This window comes from Tupaia chinensis, unplaced genomic scaffold (assembly GCF_000334495.1).
Source record: "Tupaia chinensis unplaced genomic scaffold, TupChi_1.0 Scaffold000076_1, whole genome shotgun sequence".
Taxonomy (NCBI): domain Eukaryota; kingdom Metazoa; phylum Chordata; class Mammalia; order Scandentia; family Tupaiidae; genus Tupaia; species Tupaia belangeri.
Genome location: NW_006159536.1, coordinates 1,294,360 through 1,316,724, shown reverse-complemented (window position 1 = coordinate 1,316,724; position 22,365 = coordinate 1,294,360). Strand labels below are relative to the sequence as shown.

Below are 22,365 nucleotides of genomic sequence, written 5' to 3'. Positions count from 1 at the left end.
GGATTCTTAGTGCCTGGTCAACTAGGCCTATTTCCTGGCAAAAGGCCTCCCTCTCACATTCTAGCCTGGCAACTTCTGTGATTCAAACTCCTGACTCAGCAAAATCTCAAATTATCCCAGGTCAGGAGCCTCCAGCAAAAGAGAGGGACTGGCTTTTGTGAATAGCCACAATCATGAACGTTCAATCTAGAAAGCTAACTAACCTTCTAGCAGAGTGTTGAGATTCCCTTTGTACCATAGGGAGAAAACAGCACATCTTCTAAGTCCTGACAGAAGTAACAAACCTTATAGGGAAGGCAAGACCCGGCCGAAGTCTTGAAAGGATAAGGAAATATCCTGCAAGGGGTTTAGATCAACCCAAAGGCAAGAAGAAGACAGCTGAGGTGACTTTAAGCTGGGGTTCCTGATCTCAGCCCTGCTGACACTCGGGGCCTGATGACTCTGTTGTGGGGGCTGTTGTGCACTGCAGGGTTCTTAGCAGCATCCCTGCCTCCATTTACCAAGTGCCAGTAGCACACCTCATCCCTCAGTTGTGACGACAAAATAATGTCTCTAGAGACCACCAAATGTCCCCTGAGGAACAAAATCTCCCCTGGTTGAGAACCCCTGCATTAGGCGATTAATGAGCTCACATCTCAGGAGAATGGCTGGACTGAAAGGTTTGTTCTGGCATGTAATGGCCTCTTCAGCCTTTGTCAGGGGTCCCCGATAGCCCTCCTTGAACTGCTCTGTGGCTTTCATGTCCCTGCTATACCTCATTAGCCTCAGAAACTCTTAAAGGGTCAAGAAAGGCCTGCCTAAACAGGTCCGTCCCCTGGAGAGCAGGCGTCCACTTAAGGTTATGTGCACAGGGTATCCAGCCAAAGGGCCAAGGGGAGATGAATCCAGCTCTGCTCCTCAATGCTCCAGGGAAGGGGTATATTTTTCCAATTTGCACAAAGGCAAACTATGGGTTAGTGGCAACTCTGCTGAGGAACAAGCAGTTATCAGATTCTTCTTTTTCAGATTTGCCAGCTCATTTGCCTGATGTAAAAGGTAGTAGTTCTGTGTGGCCATGAGAATGAGCAAAGCAGGATTTCAAGACTGAGGAGAATCCCAAAGCTGAAGCAGTTACATGGAATATCTCCTATTCTTGATCTCCCCACAGCATGCTTGCTTGTGTGCCTGTGCTCTTTAAATATGTCTCTTTAATCCTATGTCTCTATGGAGACATCCAAAGAAAAATGATCTGCTCTACCAGTAGAATATGAAGAGAAGCAGCTCAGTGTGTGTACTGATTGTTCACTTATCACTGGGACTAACCATGACCACTTCAGCCTTCAAAGCCCCCCTACCTTGAGTTTGCCAGGTCTTGCAAGAGTCCTAATAAGCAGGACCAGCAGGTGGTATAGTGGTTACTGTGCTGGACTCCCACATGGCTGACCTTGGTTTGAGTCCTAGATGCAGAAGCTTGAAAATCACACTGGGCACATGTGCACATAAGCCCAAAGTCCCAGGAGAATGGAGGAGAACGAATTGCATCATGGCCATCCTCTCTGGAGGGTGGTTTCTCACTTTCCCTCTCACTGCTCTCTTCTCTGTTTCTCTCCAATGAGTGCAAGCACCCAGTGACAAAAACCTTAAAACAACAACTAGAAAAAAGATTCATAATGAGCATACGTGATACCAGTGCAATCAATGGGTGAGTTAAGGGTGGGCAGGACAAACATCCAGGACTTCATTGAACTTTTCAATCCACATCGCTGCTTAATTCAACTAGGAATGATCCATAATGTACGTGAAAATGTTGTTCTAACAATCTTCCATCCACAAAGACCGAACACTCAGTCAAAACCAACCCCTGCCAAGGTCAGAATAGAAACCATGTTAAGTGATGAAGGAATATTCTGACTGCTGATGACACTTCATAACTGAATGGCTAAATCCTTTAATGGACAAACACTTGAGTGACTAACAACTGGTCCTTTTCATGGAGACAGCAGAAATACTTCCATACTCGTTCTGTAGCTATCCTCTGATAATAAAAATCTCCCTTGTAGTTTGAACACTGCTAATGACTAGCTGGTTTCTACAGAACACTGCAATATTCTACCATCCTATCCGTCCAACCTATTTTGAGGTTTTCCACCTATTTTAAGACTATGTTAAGCAGAAATTATTCCATACAGCCTGATCTGATCATACAGTGGAACTGCCTGTAGCTCAGAATAGGGCTCCCTCTGCTTCACTTTTGATAGGAGATGGTAGATCTCATTAGTATGAAAAACCAGTACCAGCCATTAGTGTCAAAAAAGAGTTGCCTTTGCTAACTATTTCTGTGCACAGTCACACAACAAGCTCTGAGTTTTCTCAATAAAACAGCTCCTTCCCAGGGGGATGAAGTTGCCTCTTCAAGGGGCTCCAATTTACATACACTTTCTCAACCACTGAAACTGAAATCCCCTTGGAGCATGACTTCACTTCTGAAGAATCTTCCTCCTCACACTTCCAGTGAGAATTTCAATAATGATGAAATCAAAACTTCGACTGCAACAGGAGATAACCCCCATACAGAAAGTGATTACAGTTTTTAAATGGGGGGGGGAATCATAAAATTAATTTCGGATTCATTTTGCCCCACATTCGTTTATTTGCTATCAGGAAGGAAGCACAGATGTGCAAAATAGGAGTTATGTCCATGTAAGTGCCACATAGCATTAGAAAGTACTGGACATGTACTATGTACGTTAGAGGCTTGAAACCCATAATGGAAAGACATGCGGACCTGGAAGCTTCCCTTTACTCCTTCATAATGAATAAAAGAGTCAGGAACATCCCATAATGCTTTCAGTCCATTTTTATTTCTTACTTTAAACTCTGTATGATATCAAGAAGCCTGCCTGGCTACAAAGGAATTTGGTCCATTTAAGAGATAAAGTGGCACTATCCTTATGATGTTAAAGATGCCACCTTGTTAAGCTAGTAATTCTAATGTTTGTGCAGCGTCTATGAGTGCCCATATCAAATACAAGTGTGTGATATTTTGCATTTTTTTTCTTAAGAAGACCAAATCCATCATTTAAGTGATAAGCCGTGCAATGTCTTGCTTCTTTTAAACTATATTCATAAGGTATACGGGGAAAAGAAAGACTTCAAGATTCTAATGTGTTTTTATAGCTAAAGGATTTAGTTGAGAAAGCAGGATGAGGGGACGCAGGTGCCAGACATTGTGTAGAATTTGCACTTATGCTCCATTAATTGCCAGCATATCTTCCTCTCCCTTTCCTTCCCCTCCCCCCAATAAATCCCTCTGGAAAACAGCAGAGCAGCAGGCCCAGACTGGTACCCAGCAGCAACACCAGGAGCAGAAGTAGCCAATTACCCTCCAGAATACAAAGAGGGGGGAAAAAAATGATGTAGTTACCTAGCAACCAGAAAGAGCAGAAACAGCTGTGTAGCGGGCCCAGGCTGGTACCCAGGCAGAAACTGGATAGCCAATTAGCACACTGTATTTAATGCTGATGTGGTTTCCTAGTAACAAGCTGCACAAGTCTGTCTGTTGCATTTTCTCCCTCCCTTCCTCACATTTTCCTCAATCATGCACAGTATTACTATTTGCCCTAATTACTGTTTCTCCACTGCTTCAAGCGACCATTATTTTGTCCCCAGAGAAATTGGAAGAACTCGGAAAAAAATCTTCTGTAATGACAGTATTTAGTTTCAAATTCAGTTTAGCTGTAAGCCTTGAGTCACTAAACAACAACAAAGAATAAAAAAAAAGAAAGAAAGAAGAGAAAAAAACAAAACCCAGTAAATCACCCTCTGCCTAAATTTATAAGTAGCTTTTGATACCTTTTCCACATATTAATATGTTCATGCGAGTGAATATATGTAATAATATATACTGTCATTTTGCCACATACTCCATTTTCAAATAGGTTGAATCCTCTGTGTACTTGAATTTATTCATATTGATTTTCTGACACTCCCTCCTGAACGCCAGGAACATAAAATGTCTTATTACCTATATCAGAGAAGGGAGATGTATCTTTTGTTGCTCTTTTTGAAAATACCAATACTAGTTTCAACAGGCTCGTGACCAATTGCGAATTCAATATGAGGAATCATTATTTCCTTTTTACAATAGAAGTTAAATACAGGTGAAGGAGGCTGTGAATCCCTTAGTAAGGGGATTCAAAACACCATGTTCTAAGTTCATACTAAACAATGAATTTCACTAGATGACATTAAACTCCACCAGCACACAAAATAAAAACAGAAAACTTTTACTCAGGACCACTGCACGGTTATTCTAAAATATTTCCTACTGCATCTTACTACTGTTAGAAATGTATCAAGGTTGGGACCAGCAGAGAGCATAATGTTTATGTTGCTGGACTCCCACATAGTCGACCGCGGTTCAAAACCCAGACCTGGCAACTTAAAACTCACAATGTGTGCGTGTGTGTGCATGCCTCAAATCCCTAGAAAATGGAGGAAAAAAGATTGCAGTGTGGCCATGTCCCCAGTAGGTGATTTCTTGCTTTCTGTCTGTGTCTGTCTATTCAGCAAACACATGCGCCCTATAGCAAAATCTCTCTAAAAAAGAAATATACAAAGTCAACCTTTTTATTGGGCCCTATTCATTGGGACACAAATGATGTAATTCTACATTGTCCAGTGCATCCCTTAGACTCCTCGAACCTCTCCCAGTGAACACTACCATCAGTGATGGAACAATTTATAGTCTTCTTACAAAATATCTATGCGCTGAAAAAAGCAAGCGCTTACAAGGAAGGTGTGTGAAGCTGTAACACACCTATCTGGGCAATATCCTACCATGGCAGAAAAAGACTTTCTCAATGGCTCCTGGCTTCCTGCCTGCTTTTACCATCCTTACTTTACTTAGTCAAACAGGTAAAACTATCGTATCCCAACAAACTTGGGGATTTAAAACACATTTCACACTATTTGCCTGAAAACCATATACATTACTTTACCAAATTCCATAGAGTAAATGTTAATTATGGGACTGGAAAGAAGACACATGCTAAAGGCAGACATAACAAATGAAGCCTGAGTATGTTTTAAACTACCAGATGAAGAGTTTATAATCTAAAGAGAGTTTTAAATTAGAAATGCATTTTGTTATTCTCACAAAATTAAAGCAGTCTTATTGAATGCCAATACCTTCTAAAAAGAAGGAAGGAAAAGGTTGGGGTCTGATAAAAGGAGGCTGCCAAGGAGGTCTGCTTTAGGACAAGGCTGCCCCTAGACTCTACCAGAGTGGCAATGGGGCACCCTGACTTTCCATCTCTAATACCTGATGGGTTCAATTTTGGGTCCATCCCCGCCTACCTCCACAAGTACAGATAGTGAAGGAGAAGATAAGGTGAACAGAAATATGGGCCAGACCACAGTAAGCTTATTCTCACGACATTCTTAAATAATTGAAGTGGTTTGACCTCCGTTACATAAGCGGTCAGGTCCTACCATTGCTGCTGGAACCTGATGACACTGCAGGAACAGGGAGAAACCCATCATTGTCGCTGAATAACCAGCACATGAAAAAGTCACCAACTTTTGATTATTTTCAATGTACTTGCCTCTACTAACATTTAGCTTAATAAATAAAGCGCCAGTCTATTACTTTAACAAATAGTTGAAAAGACACTTCTTGGAAAATGTAGGAAATTCAGGAGCAGGAGAGAGGGGACAGCGTGAGGGTGGGGTGGAGGGGAGGGGGGAATACTGTTTGGCACCCAGCACTCCCCAGCATGTCTCTCTGCTTGCAGACTCCTGAAACTCCATGAACAGTCTCCCATAATTGAGGATTTTAAAAAATAATAATGATAAAAATACTAAAGCATTATATACTAGTTAACAGATACATAATCTATCGATTAACAGTGTGCTGCCACCAGATCCTTTCTGATGTAAAGGAGGCTTTGTAAAGGAAGCGGTGAAGGCAGAAAGAGATGGCACCCAGGAAAGAATCTGGGTAGTTCTTAGGTGGGGAACGCAGAAGGAGCTGAGATTTTAGGAAACGGGTTTGCCCAGGCCCATCCAGTTTGCCTTTTTCAGGGTTTCAGGCTTTTTCTTTTTGGAATCCGGATAACCTAGGAGATCTTTGTCACGTGACACATACAGCCCATGGGAGCCCAAATACTCCCATCTGCTTATCTGAACTAACTTCCTTTTGTGAAAAGTTGTGTTTCCTGATGCTCCTTTATCACCATTAGAGCTATAATTTCTACTAAATTTTCAAAAAAAGACATATCATTTCACAAGTATATTTCATCTGTCCTCATATTTTCACATTTTATAATTACAGGGTCAGTCTCAAGTTTGTTTGTTTGTTTTTAAAAGGTTTTATTTATTTTTGTTTGTTTGTTTTTTGCTATAGGGTGCGAGTGCTTACAGGAGCGGGAAAGATAAAAATGGAAAAGTGAGAAATCACTTCCCAGGAGGGATGGCCATACTGAAATCCCTTTTCCTCCATTCTCCTCTCAGGACTTTGGGTACACATGCCCCAGTGTGTTTTCCAAGCCATTGGGTCGGGGACTTGAAGCGCACAGTTAACCATATGGGATCCAGCCATTTTAACCACCATGCCATCTGGCTAGCCCACATAGGACTTTTTTAAATTCCATTTTTTCCTAATTCAAAAAGAATCACTCCATTATTGTTTGGACTTCCAGAGACCTAAGAACATTATTGCTTACTATCAATGAATTCTTACGACATCTTAGCCTTTGCTCTTCACACAGCTCCACTTAACCTTTCCTCAAGCCTCCCAATCTTGTATGGACAGGATGACTATGCTCATTCTGATCTTTGATACTCTTATTATGACAGAGACAGCTACTTACTATGGCATTACGTATTCATTAAGGGAAACAGGTTCTCTCTCTTTTTTTTAAGTTCACACTCATTCTTTCATTTGTAGACGTTTATAGCCCTCTTTTTCACTTCCCTACCGAACAGAGCTGACCCACCCTTGCTATCTCAATTTATAAAATTCTATCACTCCCACTGCCTTTTCTGAAATGAGATTCCTCTTCTTTCTTCTCCTTTCCCTGGTCCCCTTTCCTAATACATGCTTTACTCTCTTTTGAAATCAGTTTCTAAATCTAATGACTTTATGAAAACAGCTTTCAGGCTTTTACATCAAAAAGCAAGGTCCTCAGAGATAAGGGAAGGAATAGCATCTAGTATAGTATTTGTTCCAAAAAGTACTGCTTATGATGAAATACTCATTAATTTCAATGTTTTTCCTTTCTCTCCCATTTTTATTTTTACATTCTTACTTTGTGATTATCAATCATCTGTCAAAAGGACATCTAGATGAGGCATCCCACAAAGTCTACCTTTATTAGCTTATTATAATGATAAAATAAATGTGCCTGCTGTGTATATGCTGATTTTAAGCCATTCTAACCCAATATATTTTTAAGCAAATGTATCTTCATAAATGTTAACAATGATCATGTTGCCGAATTATTATGGAATGAAGTTCTATGATTTCCTGAATCATTAATTCTCCCATCAATCGTTTTCCGCCATGTAGTTTCTTTTCAAACTCCTCTTAAGCTCTTGAATATGTGAAATCCAAACTATCAAACCCTCCTATTAAACTCTTTCCATCTTGCGAACTGAACATTTAACCCTTACTCTAGTTTCCAACCCATAATCGGGGTTTAATGAGTTTCTGCCTCAACACATGGATAAACTTCATTAGCAGCCATGTGTCTCAGCATTTTAAAGGCTCCTTAATGTCTTAAAATTGCCCCATTTCAGTTGCTATTGTATAAATTCAAAGAATTCTTATCTATGGCACTGAGGAGGTTGAAAGTGGTCAATAGGCCCCCTACAGTTCTACACTGAGGTATTTAATTTTATCCTGCTGATATGCCTGACCTTGAATTAGGGCTTCTATTTATATAAATTACTGTATTATCACATTGGCATCATTTTAAAAGATGAACGGCATCAATAAACACCTTGTCCAGAAAGCAAAAAGCATCTTTTTATTTCCAAATCTTCTGTGCTGCCTCTGAGTACTGATACAAACCCCTATGCTCCTGCATGCCTAATCTCCCTTTTGCACTCCTCCTCAGAAAGGCCCCTCTGCTCTCCTGGCAGGTCCCTCTATGGCAAGTGCCTGACACCTTGGCACTTCACATCTGCATATGGAATGACTGAAGAACAAATACAGTAAATAAGTAAGATGACCCTTATTTATTCATGTGTAGGGACTTCAAAATGTTAGAGAAAAATGGAATTAGAGCATGAGTTTATGTTGGTGCAAAAAAATTTGAAATCCATGTAGTTTTTTCATAATACATATTTTCCATGAACTCTTTAAAGGATGTGTGTGTGTGTTTATTTATTTTTAAAGACGGGTTTTGTTGTGCCATGATCCTCACAATCCTTCCTGCTTTAGTCTCCCAAGTAATGGGAACCGCAGGAGTTAACCACCATACCCAGCTCTTTTTGGCAGGGTCTCACTATGTTGCTCAGGCCAGTCTCAAATTCATGATTCTTCTTCTTCTTCGCCCTCCCTGAATCACTTGGATTACAGGTGCTAGCCACTGCATCCAGCCTGTAAGTTGGACCAGGAATTGAACCGAGGCCTTCCATGTGGTCCCTACCTGTAGAACACAGTGTCTTAGTAGTGTGTGCCACCATGGCTGGGCCAAGAGAATCTTTAAACAGATTGCAAATATGAGTGACAGAAGACACAGATCACATTTAATTCTGCCAGTAGGGGAACTGCATTGCCTAGGCCAGTGGTCCCCAACCTTTCTGTCACTGGGGACCAGTTTCATCAAAGACAATTTTTCCACAGACTGGGGAGACGGGGGAATAATTTTAAGATGATTTACATGCATTATACTATTGTGCACTTTATATCTATTAATATTACATTGCAATATATAGTGAAACAGTTGTACAGCTCAATAATGCAGCATTTGCACTTACTCTCAGCACTAGCATCACCGCCTCAGTTCTCAGACACTACATTCTCATAAGGAGCACAACCTAGGTCTCCTGGATGCACAGTTCACTACACAGTTCCTGCTTCTGTGAGACTCTGATGCCACCACTGACCTGACAGGAGGTGGAGCTCAGGCAGTAATGTGAGCAATGGGGAATGGCTGTAAATGCAGATGAAGCTTCTTCCACTTGCCTGCCACTCACCTCCTGCTGTGTGGCCTGGTTCCTAACAGCATGTTGGAGATCCCTAGCCATGGCTAAGTAATTTTTACACTTTTTGAACCTTAGTTTCCCCTATATACGATAATGCTTGCATTTCTTCTTTAATAAGAATAGAGTGCTAACATTTATCATTTTAATGAGTGAACCAAGACTGTTAAAAGAAAGTCTCTCTTTAATCATGAGGTTAAAAAAATGGTAATAATAATGACCATTACTATGAATAAGAGTAGCTATCATAGAAACAATAATAGGCCTAGAAACTGCCTTCACAATTTCCTCATACTGGTTTTTAGTCACCCGATAAAGTAATATGTTTAAGGATTCTCCTAACTTTCATCTACTTAGAAGACATTGAAAGTAGTTTTCATTGTCCGTTTGTATTTATTTTTTTTGGGGGGGGGAGAAGTTTTTGCTATAGGGCATGTGTGCGCGCCAGAAAGACAGAGAGATAGAAAGTGAGAAATCACCTCCCCAGGGGGTATGCCATGCTGCAATCCCTTCTCCTCCATTCTCCTCTCAGAATCACGGGCATGCACACACACGCACCTAGTGTGAGTTTAAGCCACTGGGTCCAGGACTCGAACCATGGTTGGCTACATGAGAGTTCAGTGACATAGCCATTATGCTAACTGCTGGTTCTAGACATTTGTATTGACACTATATGTTTTTTCCTTCCATTTACTAATGGATTTTTAAACATATTCATCCATTTCACTCTTTTTTCCCCTTAATAATTAGCCTAAAAGTTAAGAGCTTGAATTGAAGCGATACTTTTTCGGTAAAAACCCTTGTCCAACTGCCTATGAGCTATGTGACACTGGACAAATTACTTGAGCTCTCTGGGTCTCATTTTCCTCTCTTGTGAAATAAGATCAGATAGTACCTATGTCAAGGTTAATATGAGAATTCAAAGGGTTAATATTTATAAGAGTTAGAACAATGCCTAGCACATAGCAAGTATTTTACAAGTATTTGTTGAATAATTAAAATAAACAGATTGTATTGCAAACTTTAAAAAACTTCCATTATGTATAGAATAGACTTTGCCTCCTAAACACTATGTTAATCTTTTTTGGGAACATTTTTAGCCCCTTTATCATTTGAAAAGAATTTGTCTAAATCCTGAGTAAACTTAAATAAAAATTGTGCCATCTCTTGATTCAGTAAGACCTGCCCTGAAGCAGATGTAAAATACTAAGCAATTGCACACTCATGTTACATTTCTACTGGAAATGCATTCTGTCCTTCAATATCCTTATCACCACCCACGTATTAGGCTACAGCAACTCTGGTGTATACAGAAAGCTCTCCAAGTGACATATAAGAGGACATGGCTTCTTCAAAATCTCTACTGTGACCAAGAACCACAGACCTGGATCTGACTTGATTAACACAACTCATTCTCAATAATGTAAATGTAGGTGTGTTTTTATATAAATGTCCTAGAAAAGTCTTCTCACTTAGCACAAGACACCACTTCAATTACAGAATTTCCTGTTTTCTCATAAGTGATCAAAAAGAAATATAAAAAAATAATCCTTTCTCTTTCTGCATAGGAGCTACTAGTATTTTAATAAATCCAGTTTTACTAAAAATGAACATTAAAGGTTTTTTTTTTTTTTTGAACACTGGAAGCAGAGGTTCCCTTTGCATCAAAATATAAGGAGTATTTAGCTGACTCCAAGAAGATGAATAAAACTGTGATCATAACTGTTGAATTATTGAGAACAATGGGACCAGCAGTTGGCATAATGGCTATGTTGCTGGACTCCCATGTAGTCGACCGCGGTTCGAGTCCCGCACCTGGTGGCTTAACCTCCCGCCGGGCACGTGTACATGCGTGCCCAAGATCCTGAGAGGCGAATGGAGGAGAAGGGATTGCAGCATGGCCATTCTCCTGGGGGGTGATTTCTCGTTTTCTGTCTCTCTGTCTCTCTCTGTCTTTCTGGCAAGCACATGCATCCTATCGCAAAAACCTCTCCAAAAAAAAGAAAGAAAGAAAAGAAAAAGAACTATTGAGAAAGAAAAATATCTTATACAAATTCAAAAAAACAGAATGAAAGGAAAAGGTCTGTATTGACTTGGCTGCTAAAGGACATTTTTTTGCTAGCACTAAGTGATCTTCCCAATGAATAAACTGTATGTCCATTTGTATATACATCCTTTCAGTAAGATCCTACTGCTTCACAATATTCTCTTTGTCCCCATTCCCTGCTTCACGTTCTTCCACCTCCTGCCTGGTTCCCAAACTTTACCACCTTCGGCAACCAGTACTGGTGCCCTAGCTACCAACGTGAACATCTGCTACCTAAAAAAAAAAAAAAAATCAACTCATTGCCTAACATCCTCCAGGGCAAAAAGTTTGAAGGATTCAGCATCCTCAAAAAAACAGCTACAGAAGGGGAGCAGGGGGTTGGGGTGATGCGTATCTTTCCAGCTCAGTAAATTCTAACTATATAAAGATTGAATAAACAACACTTTAAAAATTCCTCAAAGCAAGCAAATCACATTACCAACAATGTATTGTCTTTCTGTATGCCTAGAAGATGAAGACCTACACGTTTTATTTTATTTTTGTAACTGTGCCTCCTTTGCAACATATTATCATATAGAAGAGATACAGCCTACATAAATAATTCTAGAGAACAAAATGCCAATATTTCCCCTCTTTCTCTAAGATAGTTTCCGTATCTCTTTTTTTCTGTCCCCAAACACCTCCCTATCTGAAAGATAAATATTTCCACTGAATTAAAGTGAGTCCTGTGTTGAACTGGCTTGCCAAATCGAACCAGAGTCCATTTTTTAAAACTCCATTTCCACATTTGGTCAACAGCCCTTCCCACGGCAGTCCTTCAATCAGCGGGCTCTTTCCAGCCAGAATTTCCATCGCTATATACCTTTGCCCTCCAGCTTTTACCAGTCCATTTCCTTTATATGTTTGCACTTAATTCGATTCCATCCTTCATGCTTTTTTCATTATTCTTAGTTCATCCACACCACATAAATTATCACCTCTGTTTTCAGTTCCCCATGTGCCCCATTCACACCAATTCCAAATAAATACTTCTGATTCTCATCCATTTAATCCAAATTAATTTATGCCCCCTCTCCCCACCCCCCCATCCAGTCCTACCTCCCCTCTTGTCTGTTTCTTTCTTATAGCACTTATATTTCCTCCCATGCTTGCTTCTGAGGAAGGTTTTTTTACAGGCAAAATGCTTCTGTAGGATACAAGGCAATTGCTTCCTGGGTTGTCTTTGGCAAGCTTTGCTCCACACTGCGGCCAACTTCAATGGGCTAATGCTTGCGTGCCCAGGTCCTTCCCCCACCAACCGGTGTCTACAAGCATTGTACCCTCACACTCCACTGATCAACCACTGATCAAGGGCCAAGCTTCTTTCTCTTTATTGGTATTTAACTCAGGCCAACTGGCTAACAGTTTACGTAAAGCTATTTTGTTTTGTTTTGTTTTCCCACTCAATGACCATTAATCAATACCAACAATAACAATAACTACGATCAACTCCACCATTGTGAATGAGTTCTCAACATCTACCAAGTGTTTTACATGTATTTGCTCATTTCATCTTCAAAACAACCTATGAGGTAGATGTAATTACAATCCCTATATTACAGATAAGGAAACTGAGCCTCAGGGAAGATAAATAACTTATTGGGACCAGCAGTTAGCGTAATGGCTATGTCGCTGGACTCCCATGTAGTCGACCGCAGTTCGCATACTGAACCTGGTGGCTTAAAACTCAAGCCAGGTGCATGTGAGTGTGTGCCCAAGATCCCAAGAAGAGAATGAAGGAGAAGGGATTGCGGCGTGGCCATCCCCCCTGGGGGGTGATTTCTTGCTTTCTGTCTGTCTGTCTCTGTCTGGTGAGCGCATGCGCCCTATAGCAAAAACCTCTCAAAAAAATAAATAAATAACTTATCTAGGTCATCAATCTAGGAAACTCATGTCCACCTGACTACAAAACCCTGCTCTTGTCTACTCTGCAATTCTGCCTTTCTAATAAAGGATGGTGCCTCCTTGCGTAAATTCCCTGTGAGGAGGAAACTGTCCACTTATGTCCACCATTATTAGAACAGTGGCTGCAGGGGCTGGGTGACATAATGACCTTCACATTGGTGTTCATGCTGAGGAAACCATGCTTAAAACACAAAGCAGAAATAATACATCAATCTTGACAGTTATTCTTCTGACATCTGTTAGGAAGACGGGACAGAACGAAGAAAATTCTCTGGACTTCTCATAAAGAATCTCTGTTTCCTCAGGATAATTTAGCCCCCAGATAAGGCAGGACATAGCCTTACACCAATGGTTCAGAGAGGTGCCCATAGTCATGACTCCCACAGCCTAAACAGAGCTCAACACGCTTGCCTCATTCTGCTTCCTCTGGTTTCCTGGGGGAGAAGGACCGCTAAGGGGGCAGGACGTGAGTTGTGCGCTGAAGCCTGGAAGCATGCAATGACTAGTCATGATTTTATTCATTGACTTTAGAAAGAATGAAATGAATACTACCTTCAGAACATTATCAGAGAGGGGAAAACAGACAACAGCAGGAAGCATTAGCCTTGGCCTATGTGCAGTGGAGAACTCAAACTCAAATCTGGAGAGGAAACCCTGAAGAGGACTCTACACTTGAGCCACAGAATTCAAACACTATGCTAAGTGACTATCCCATGAACCAAGCAAGAACCACATGAAAAAGTCAGATTGAGGGGGACACATGTCCAAGTCTTGTGAGCGAGAAAGCAATGTCAGTTCTCATCCTCCCAACAACCTTGAGGTTCAAAACAGTGATGCTTTCTTTCTAAAAAAAAAAAAAATTTTCAAGTTTTGCCAGAGGGATGTATGTGCTCACCAGAGGGAGACAGAGAGAGGGAGAGAACTCCCTATAGGAGACAGCCACACTGAAATACCTTCTCCATTTCTCCCTCCTTTTGAGATTTTGGGCATGCACACACATACATCCAGTGTGTTTCTCAGGTACCCGGGCCCGGGACTCAAACCATACAGTTGACCAGGTCAGATTCAGCTGCCTCAACCACCATGCCACAGGCTGGTCCAAAACAGTGATGTCTTTTACTCCCATGTTATGCATTCCTACTTCAGAAAAGTTTTCTGTACTGCACAAAGACGTTTCCTGGACCCTCAGAACGTTAGAACTACAAAGGGTCTAGGAGCCAGGTTATTTGACAGATGTGGAAAATGAAGCCCAGTGTAGAAAAGGGATAGTCATTTTTCTTCCCAAGACACAGAGGTGGTGGTGGCAGCTGGAAGTAGAACCCAGGTTGTTCTAATTTTCCAGCCGACGATCTTTCCACTCCACACTCCTTGGTAGCACCAAAGGACCTCAGACACCCCCAGAGCCCCCAGACACTTCTCCTAGTCTATATGATATCACCCACTTTTCTCTGAGAAAGCTCTTAGTCTGCCCCTTAAACCTTGGTCCCTACACAGCTTGCAGTGTGTGAGCAGTAGACAAACACCACAACCACACTGTTAGAGCCTCACATACAATCCACCCATCACAGTAATTGCTGCTAGCGCTCTGGTGGAACAAGAAGAGACACCACCCCTTAAGCTCCTAGCTCAAAGCAGAGAACAAAGACCAGTTTCTAGGAAAATGCCAATCTCTTTTCTGTTTAAAACTCCCTCTTCCAAATTATCCCATTGCTCAAAAGATCAATATGATTCCTTCGAGCCACTACCGAAGTCCTGAGTAAAATGTACAGTCTCCATCCTTTCCCCACCCGCCCTTACCACACACATAGCAATGTAATCACTTTAGCAACTTCTCAGTAACAAGCTCATTAAAAAGCAATTCTGCCATCTCTCCATAAAGCACGCGCCAGAGAACAATGCAAAAGAGGAGATGCCAATTAATTATAGAATGATCACATCTAATGAACTCTGAAACCCTCCTGCTGTTGGTGACTTTGATGAAAAATCAGGGATGCTGTTTCAGGGACATCCCAGCTACCTTGTTTAACTGTGAGTGCTTCCAAATGCACCCCCACCCCCAGCGTCCAGTGTGGATCAAAACTGCAGAGCTACACCCACAAAACAATGAGACGTGTCAGTAAAGTGACAAGTTGTATCACGTACGGCTGTGAGTCACACTACCAGAGCCCCTGTCAGCCATCCTCAGAACTATCTGATTCTACGCTGTGGCTGGCATTGCCTCTGGAAGCAGCTCACAGCCAGCAAAGGGCAATCCTGTGTCCTATACTTGGGACATCCTGAGATCTGAAGGTATCTGAAGGTAACAAGTGAGTCATTCTGCTTCTCCCCTGCCCCTCCTCTATCCCCCAAAGCCCTCCTGCCTCTCTGTCACCTCCTTGTTAGCATGGATGCTGCTTCTCAGTACAAAGAGAAGCCCTTCCCACCACGAGGCTAAAGGAGGGAAAAGAAGAAACCACGTGCGGCCAACTTGTACCACTACCTGTGTGAGTCCTCTGGTGGGCCTTTAAGTGGGAGCTTTTTGTATAAACTTTCCGGCACCCGTTAAACTGACAGCGGTGGACCCTCTTCTTGTTTTCGGGGCATGCTTCGGCCCCTACCCCTCCTTGTTCACTGTCGCTCTGTACACTCTTAACTGCCCCAGCTGCCGCCACGGCTGCTGCTGCGGTTGCCCCCACCCCTCCCACCTTGACTGAGCTGAGTGCAGCCTTCTTGGCCACCAGTTTCAATGTCACCGTGCCATCCACGGCTGAGAGAGTCTGTGAGGTTTTGACCAGATGGCGGCTGAGCTCAGGGGACGACGGGGGCGTTAATGAGGTCACTGCGTTGAGCTGGGCCTGGTTGACGGCTGTGTAGCTGTCTAGAGAAGAGCTGGTTGGCTGGAGGCTGAGGCAGGTCTCCGATAGCAACTTGTCCCGTGAGAGCAAAATGTCCACTGCTGAGCTCTTCTCGCAGATGGTCGCTTCCACGGGGAGCAGTAGGGGGTCTAAGCGCCGGAAGCTTTCCTCGATACAAGGTGGGGGAGAAGCATGGAGGAAACAGTCCAGGTCCTCACCGAAGGTCTCCGAGATCCTCCTGGGCTCCGTCTGTAGGTAGCGTTCCAACTCAAGGCATGTCTGCAGAGAGGAAGGAGGGAGGGAGAGAAACAAGCTATCAGAGGCAAAGTACATCAAGAGGCCTCGGCTTGACAGGCAGAGGGGAAAGGTTCTGAGACAATGGTTTCATGGCTGGTGTCTGAAATGCTCTTGCTGAAAGGTCTGCTCTTTATTCTCACAATACTTCTGAAGGGTTCATAAGAGTCACATCATACGATTTCGACCACTACAAGCTAAAACAGAATGAGAGTCCCAGAAGGACTACCTTACACCTTCAAGATCTCATAGAACATTAAATGATAAAGTGATTTCCTGCCTTCAGTCTATGTCGGTGGATAAGATGCTCCAACCATCCCTAGAGTTTCTATGTAGGCAAGAAGCAAATAGAGACAGGCAAGTTTCCATACCAAGACAAGACTTCCCATAGTCCAACCTCATTTTTCAAAAGACATTTGAGGAAGGCACAAAAATAAGTCAATTTCCACCTTGCTTTAGAGAACAAACCATGGCCACTCAAAGTAAGAGGTGGCCTTTGGCACAATCAACCAACAGCCAGCCCTGTCTTAGGCATGGATTCCTAAAAAAGCAGGAATTTTTTCTAAAGAATGCTTATTACAAACCCCTTTATACACAGGACAAGACCATATTGTTTATAGCAAGTCATTAAAAATACATTTGCTACATACTTTCTAGCCAGGTGTATGAAGCCCATTACAATGGTTTAGCATCATTTGCTACACGATAAAATGAATTCAAACACAAATATTTGAACTTATCAAAGATAAATACCAATATATCTTGGCATAAGATTTTTATCTGGGGGCCAGGAGGTGGTGTGGTGGTTAAGAGCACTGGACTCCAACATGGCCAACCATGGTTCGAGTCCCAGACCTGCTAGCTTGCTTTCTCACTTTCTTTCTCTCTCACTTTCTCTCTCTCTCCATCCCTCCTTGTCAAATTAAAATAAATAAATAAATAAATAAATAAATAAAACAAAGTTCAACAAAATAATTATTTAAAAAAATTTATCTGTTAAAGAAAGAAGAACCAAAAAGGTCAGTTTCAATAAATCTTCATCAATGCTGCTCATGTTTTTATAAAATGGTAAAAGCGCTTTTATAGCAAAAGTAGACACTTAGTTTATCCAAACTTAAAAATCCTACTATTACATAACCTTGTATAATACTTGTACCATTAGCTCAATTTGCTTTATCTTCTAGGTTTCAACAAAGGAACACTGATGGCAAATTTAAAATGCCACTAGCTCCGAATCCACTGTCTTCACAAAGCTTCTATGTTTTCAACCAGTGTTCTGATTCTAGGCTTTTATTCTGTTAAGAATGTATTTTCATAGTCTTTAACAGAATAAAAGCCTAGAATCAGACTATGAAAGGCAGACTTTGTATGTCCCCCACTCAACAGATACCTATTGTCTAGGCTCTATAGCAGAAAGTGAAAGTTTGGAAGGTATAGAAGAAGGAAGGGCAATGTTAGATACAAGAGAAAGTAAGGATGGGGCAATATGCGAATGGGTAATAGAGGGAGGGAGGGGAACGGGGAGGAAAAAATTTTAAAAGTATGTTTAACTGACAAGAAAATGAAAAGCTATTTGCTGATGATAATGTTTATAGTAATGTCTTTATCTTGACTAATATGCATGGTATTCATGCTGGAAAAAACAATGTAGTACGCTATAAAAATAAATGTGATTGAATGTAAATTAAAATAAAAAACTAAATTTAAAAAATTTAAAAAATGTATTTTAATGGCACACCTAGTTATGTCGGATCTGTCAGGATTATTTTGGTGACATTTCAAAAGAACGGTTTTTAATCAGATTGCTGGTAAAACTCTGTATTACTGAATAAGAAAACCAGATTTCTAACTATGAATCAGCTTGGGGCATCACTGCTGATTTTCAACGGTGTGAACTAATGAATGGTTCCAATCTTCATTCAGCACATCCCAAGTGTTTATTCAACCACTGTGTTCACAGCAGGGTGGGAGGCTTTCTGTGTAGCAGGAAGAGAAGACACAGTAACAGACTCAAGTGCTATAGGTGGAGCTGATGCAAATTTATAAAGCAACATGATACCAAGTAGATAACACAGTATAAAAGGTGGTGACAAGTTCATGGAGGATGACAGGACAATCAATTCTCTGCTCTAGACTATGGAGGTATTAATCAAGAAACACTTATTGAAAAGGTAAGTTTTAATTTGTTTTACTTATTGATTAATTAATAGTTCTGGCTCAGTAGCTTCCTACCACTTTCTATTAGAAACCAATACTACCACCTTCTCAGGTCTAGAGCTTTGCCCCTTTTCCGAATTCCATATCGCAAAAACGTCCCCTTCCTTTTTGTCTCTTATTGCTAGAAGTTATTATTTCTTTCTTATCAACAGTGAAACTCTCAGTTTTAGCTCCAGTCAATTCACTTCTGAATGATCAAGCCCTACTCCTGAAGCCTCCCTTAAACCTCCCCCTCCCTTTTAACCATCACTTAACGACGCACAGGGCCTGGTACTCAACAGGTGCATACTGTCTGTCAAGCAAAAAACCAACTTTATACTATTATTTTGATCATTCCACCTCCTCGACTCCTCAAATGCTATCTTCTGACCCCTACTGTGGGCCATGCTGAGACTTGCAATCTTAGAAATGACCACTAATACTTGCACATGTCTTTGAGAACACAATATAGTGCTTCTTGAGTTTTGCCCAACGAGCAGAATCAAATCTTTGAGACAGAACTAAGTTCAGGTAAAAATCAGCTGAATCATGGGTTAGAAGTGTCCTTGAGGTAGTTGCCTGTCTCCCACACAATGACTTTGTCATATACCCAGTCACCACTGTGTATATATGGAACTTTGTGTGCCCTGTCCCCTTACATACTTTCCAGTTCAAAGATTTGAAAGTCACTAAGAAATTGTTATGATTGTTTTGAGGCTCAGACCTCTTCATATTCAGAGCTGTGAGATGAAATATTCTAAATGCATTTACATGTTCTTCCAGGAGGCTTAAAAACTAACTTTCCCGGTATGCCCGGTTTGAATCCCTGGAGCACATAAGTCATTCTTATGATCTAAAGATGGAGAGACCTCAATCAGAAAATGTGGGAAACTCTGGACCCCTTCAGAGAGGGTGTAACTTGCGATCCTGATGCAACACACTCTTATCTTTTCTGAGAATTAGAGAAGCATGAGTACCCATCAGGATGTGGTGACTCCATAAATCACTATGGAGTAATTTTTGTCTTGGAGGACCAGCAGTTAGCATCATGGCTATGTCACTGGACTCCCACGTACTTGACTGCAGTTCGTGTCCCAAACCTGGTGGCTTAAACTCATGCCGGGCACGTGTGCGTGTGTGCCCAAGATCCCAAGAGGAGAAAGGAGGAGAAGGGATTGTGGCGTGGCCATCCCCCCTTGGGGGCTGATTTCTCACTTTCTGTCTCTCCCTGACTCTTTCTGTCTGTCTGGAGTGCACGCACCCTATAGCAAAAACCTTTCCAAAAATAAAATAAAATGAAATCATTTTTGTCTTGAGAAATTCACTTTTTATAAGATCTGTTGGAAATAAACTTTAGATAAAGGAGATTTTGTCAATTGTAAACTGGGTGAAGGGTCTAAAGATTTTCTTGTCAAAAGTGTGGAGATTAAAATGCAAAGGATGAAGAGAAGTTTTTTAAGTGTGTATTTATTTTTTCAGCGAGAAAGAGAGAGAAGTACCCCCAACAATGTCTCCAGGCCACGATCCATCCTCTGAGCTGACCCAGTCACCAGCACATGGGTGCACACCTGCCATTGCTCAAGGGAGTCTGGGATGTGAACCCAGGACCTTTCCCCAGTGGGTACAGTTGTGTTATGACTGTATCACCACCCGGCCCCTAGGAGGATTTTAATATTAGATTATTTCCAAGCCAAAGAGAAAGTTTGTTTCCAATATTTTTTGTAAATGATTATAAGAATTCTCTTAAGAAATATCCAAGATGTTTCATTGGAATTTAGGTATTAGTATATCCTCATATACTTTAATATGCACACACACCACACACAAGCATATACAGAGAAATAAGCATGCATACACATGTGTACATATACAGAGATATATTTCCTAACTGTCCACTAAGAGAGCCTACTACAAGCAAAGACCCAGTAGAAATGAGTATATTTAGCATATGCACATTAGTTTCTAAGTACTATTCCACAAACGGGACACCAGGGTTCCTTGGAGTCATAGTTGTGTGTAGGGCCACAGCAAAGAAGAGATGAGACTAGAATATCTTCCTGTACCAAAAGGCAAGAAAGTTCTCAAAAGGAGGTACGTCTAAAAGACTCAAGAGGCAACTTAAAGGCAAACTCAATGGCCACATCCCGATAATTTAAGCAATAAAAATAAATAATGTACTATAACTCATAGGATAAAATAAATATCTATGAATCCATGCTGATATAAATAAATCATTAAATAAATAAGTAAACAGATGGGAAAGGGTCAGCTCCTCTTCACAGTAAAAGTACAATGAATAAACAGAAGGAATGATGGACATAGAAAATTGCCATTAGGGAAACAACTAAGTACTAGTGATTGGAATTAAAAACCTGCTGGCAAGGGCCAGTAGGTGGCATGGTGGTTGTGGGCACTGGACTCCCACATGGCCGACCATGGCTCAAGTCCTGGACCTGGTGACTTGCTTTCTCACTTTCCATTTCTCTCGCTCTCTCTCACTCTGTCCCTCTCTGGTCAAATTTAAATAAATTAATTAAATTCAATAATTCCTAAAAAAAAAAGCAAAGGTGTTAAAATAAGTAGATGAAAGTATGATGAGAAACTAGCTATCTGCCTAGTCTGAAGTATCCCTCCTAATAAGATACTTGTTAATCAGAAACAGAGAAAGAATTTTATAGCAAAGAAACCTGACAGACATCATCATCATAACCATGTGATCAAAGTTGGCAGCACCAATAATAAGTGATATACATTTATTTATTTATAATTTTTAACTTGCTGTAATCATCAGAGACAGAGAGAGGGATAAAGTGAGAAAGCAAGCTGCCAGGTCCAGGACTCGAACCGCAGTTGGCCAAGTGAGAGTCCAGTATCCCAACCACCACACCACCTGCTGGTCCCCACATTCTTTTTTATTCATGATAGAATGTGTGTACATGCATGAGAGAGAGAAGCACTCTCCATGGGGCTTGGTCATGCTGCAATCTCCTTCTCCAGTCCTCCTGCCCATCAGGATTCTAGGCACATGTACATATACCCAGTGTGTTTTCAGGACAAGAAGGCCAGGGACTCAATTGCAATCAGCACATGACTTCCAGCTCTGCAGTCTGGCATGCTACCAATTGTGCCTCAGAGGCTGAGCCTTGAGTGATATTGATAACAAGTCCCCTTGGTACGACATGCTGAAATTAGTACATTATTCTATCATTTTCCTTCCAAAAATGCATAACCTCAATCTAATCATGAGAAAATATCAGACAAATCCAAATTGAGGACCATCTACAAAATAATTGGCCAGTAGTCCTTAAAAGTGTGAAGAACAAAGGAATAATGAGAAAATACCACAGATTAGAGGAGAAAGGAGGTATGACAACTGAACACAATAGATTCTGTCCTGGCTGCTGGACCACGAAGAGGACATTGGTTGGAAAAATAATGTAACTCAAATGAATTGCACAGATAAGCTACAGGTATTGCAGCAGTGATAGTTTCATGGTTCTGATGGTGCTATGGTTAGGTAACACTAGGGAAATTTGTGCAATAGAACTCTATGTACTCTTTTCATAATTTTCTGTATGTCTAAAATAATTTCAAAAAAGAGAGAAAAGAAATGAGAGAGAGAGAAAAAACTATCATCAAATTAGAAGCATCTTTGGACTGTAAATTTAGATATAGAGTTCAAATGTTTCTACACCAAAGTAAGAGATTTACTCTGTTCCAATGACACTCTAGCCAGCAACCTCCAAACCTGAGTCCACAAATGTCAGCTTAACGACAAAAAGTATGCCTGTCTGGTATGTCCCCTTGGAGAGATGAGGCTTCCCTCAGCCCGACTCAATAATATAATATAAGGCTTGAGCC

At 41.2% G+C, this 22,365-nt stretch overlaps 1 protein-coding gene across 3 annotated transcripts in view; it reads right to left on the bottom strand.

The window, feature by feature from the left end:
• Window positions 1-22,365, bottom strand: part of KLF7 (KLF transcription factor 7) — a 108,163-nt gene that overhangs the window by 39,061 nt on the left and 46,737 nt on the right. For 2 of the 3 annotated variants that reach the window (XM_027768403.1, XM_027768404.1), the window contains one exon: window positions 15,657-16,293. In XM_027768403.1, the coding sequence (XP_027624204.1) occupies window positions 15,657-16,293 (637 nt within the window). The remainder of the gene's footprint in view (window positions 1-15,656; window positions 16,294-22,365) is intronic. The other variant, XM_006142447.3, reaches the window with a different exon arrangement.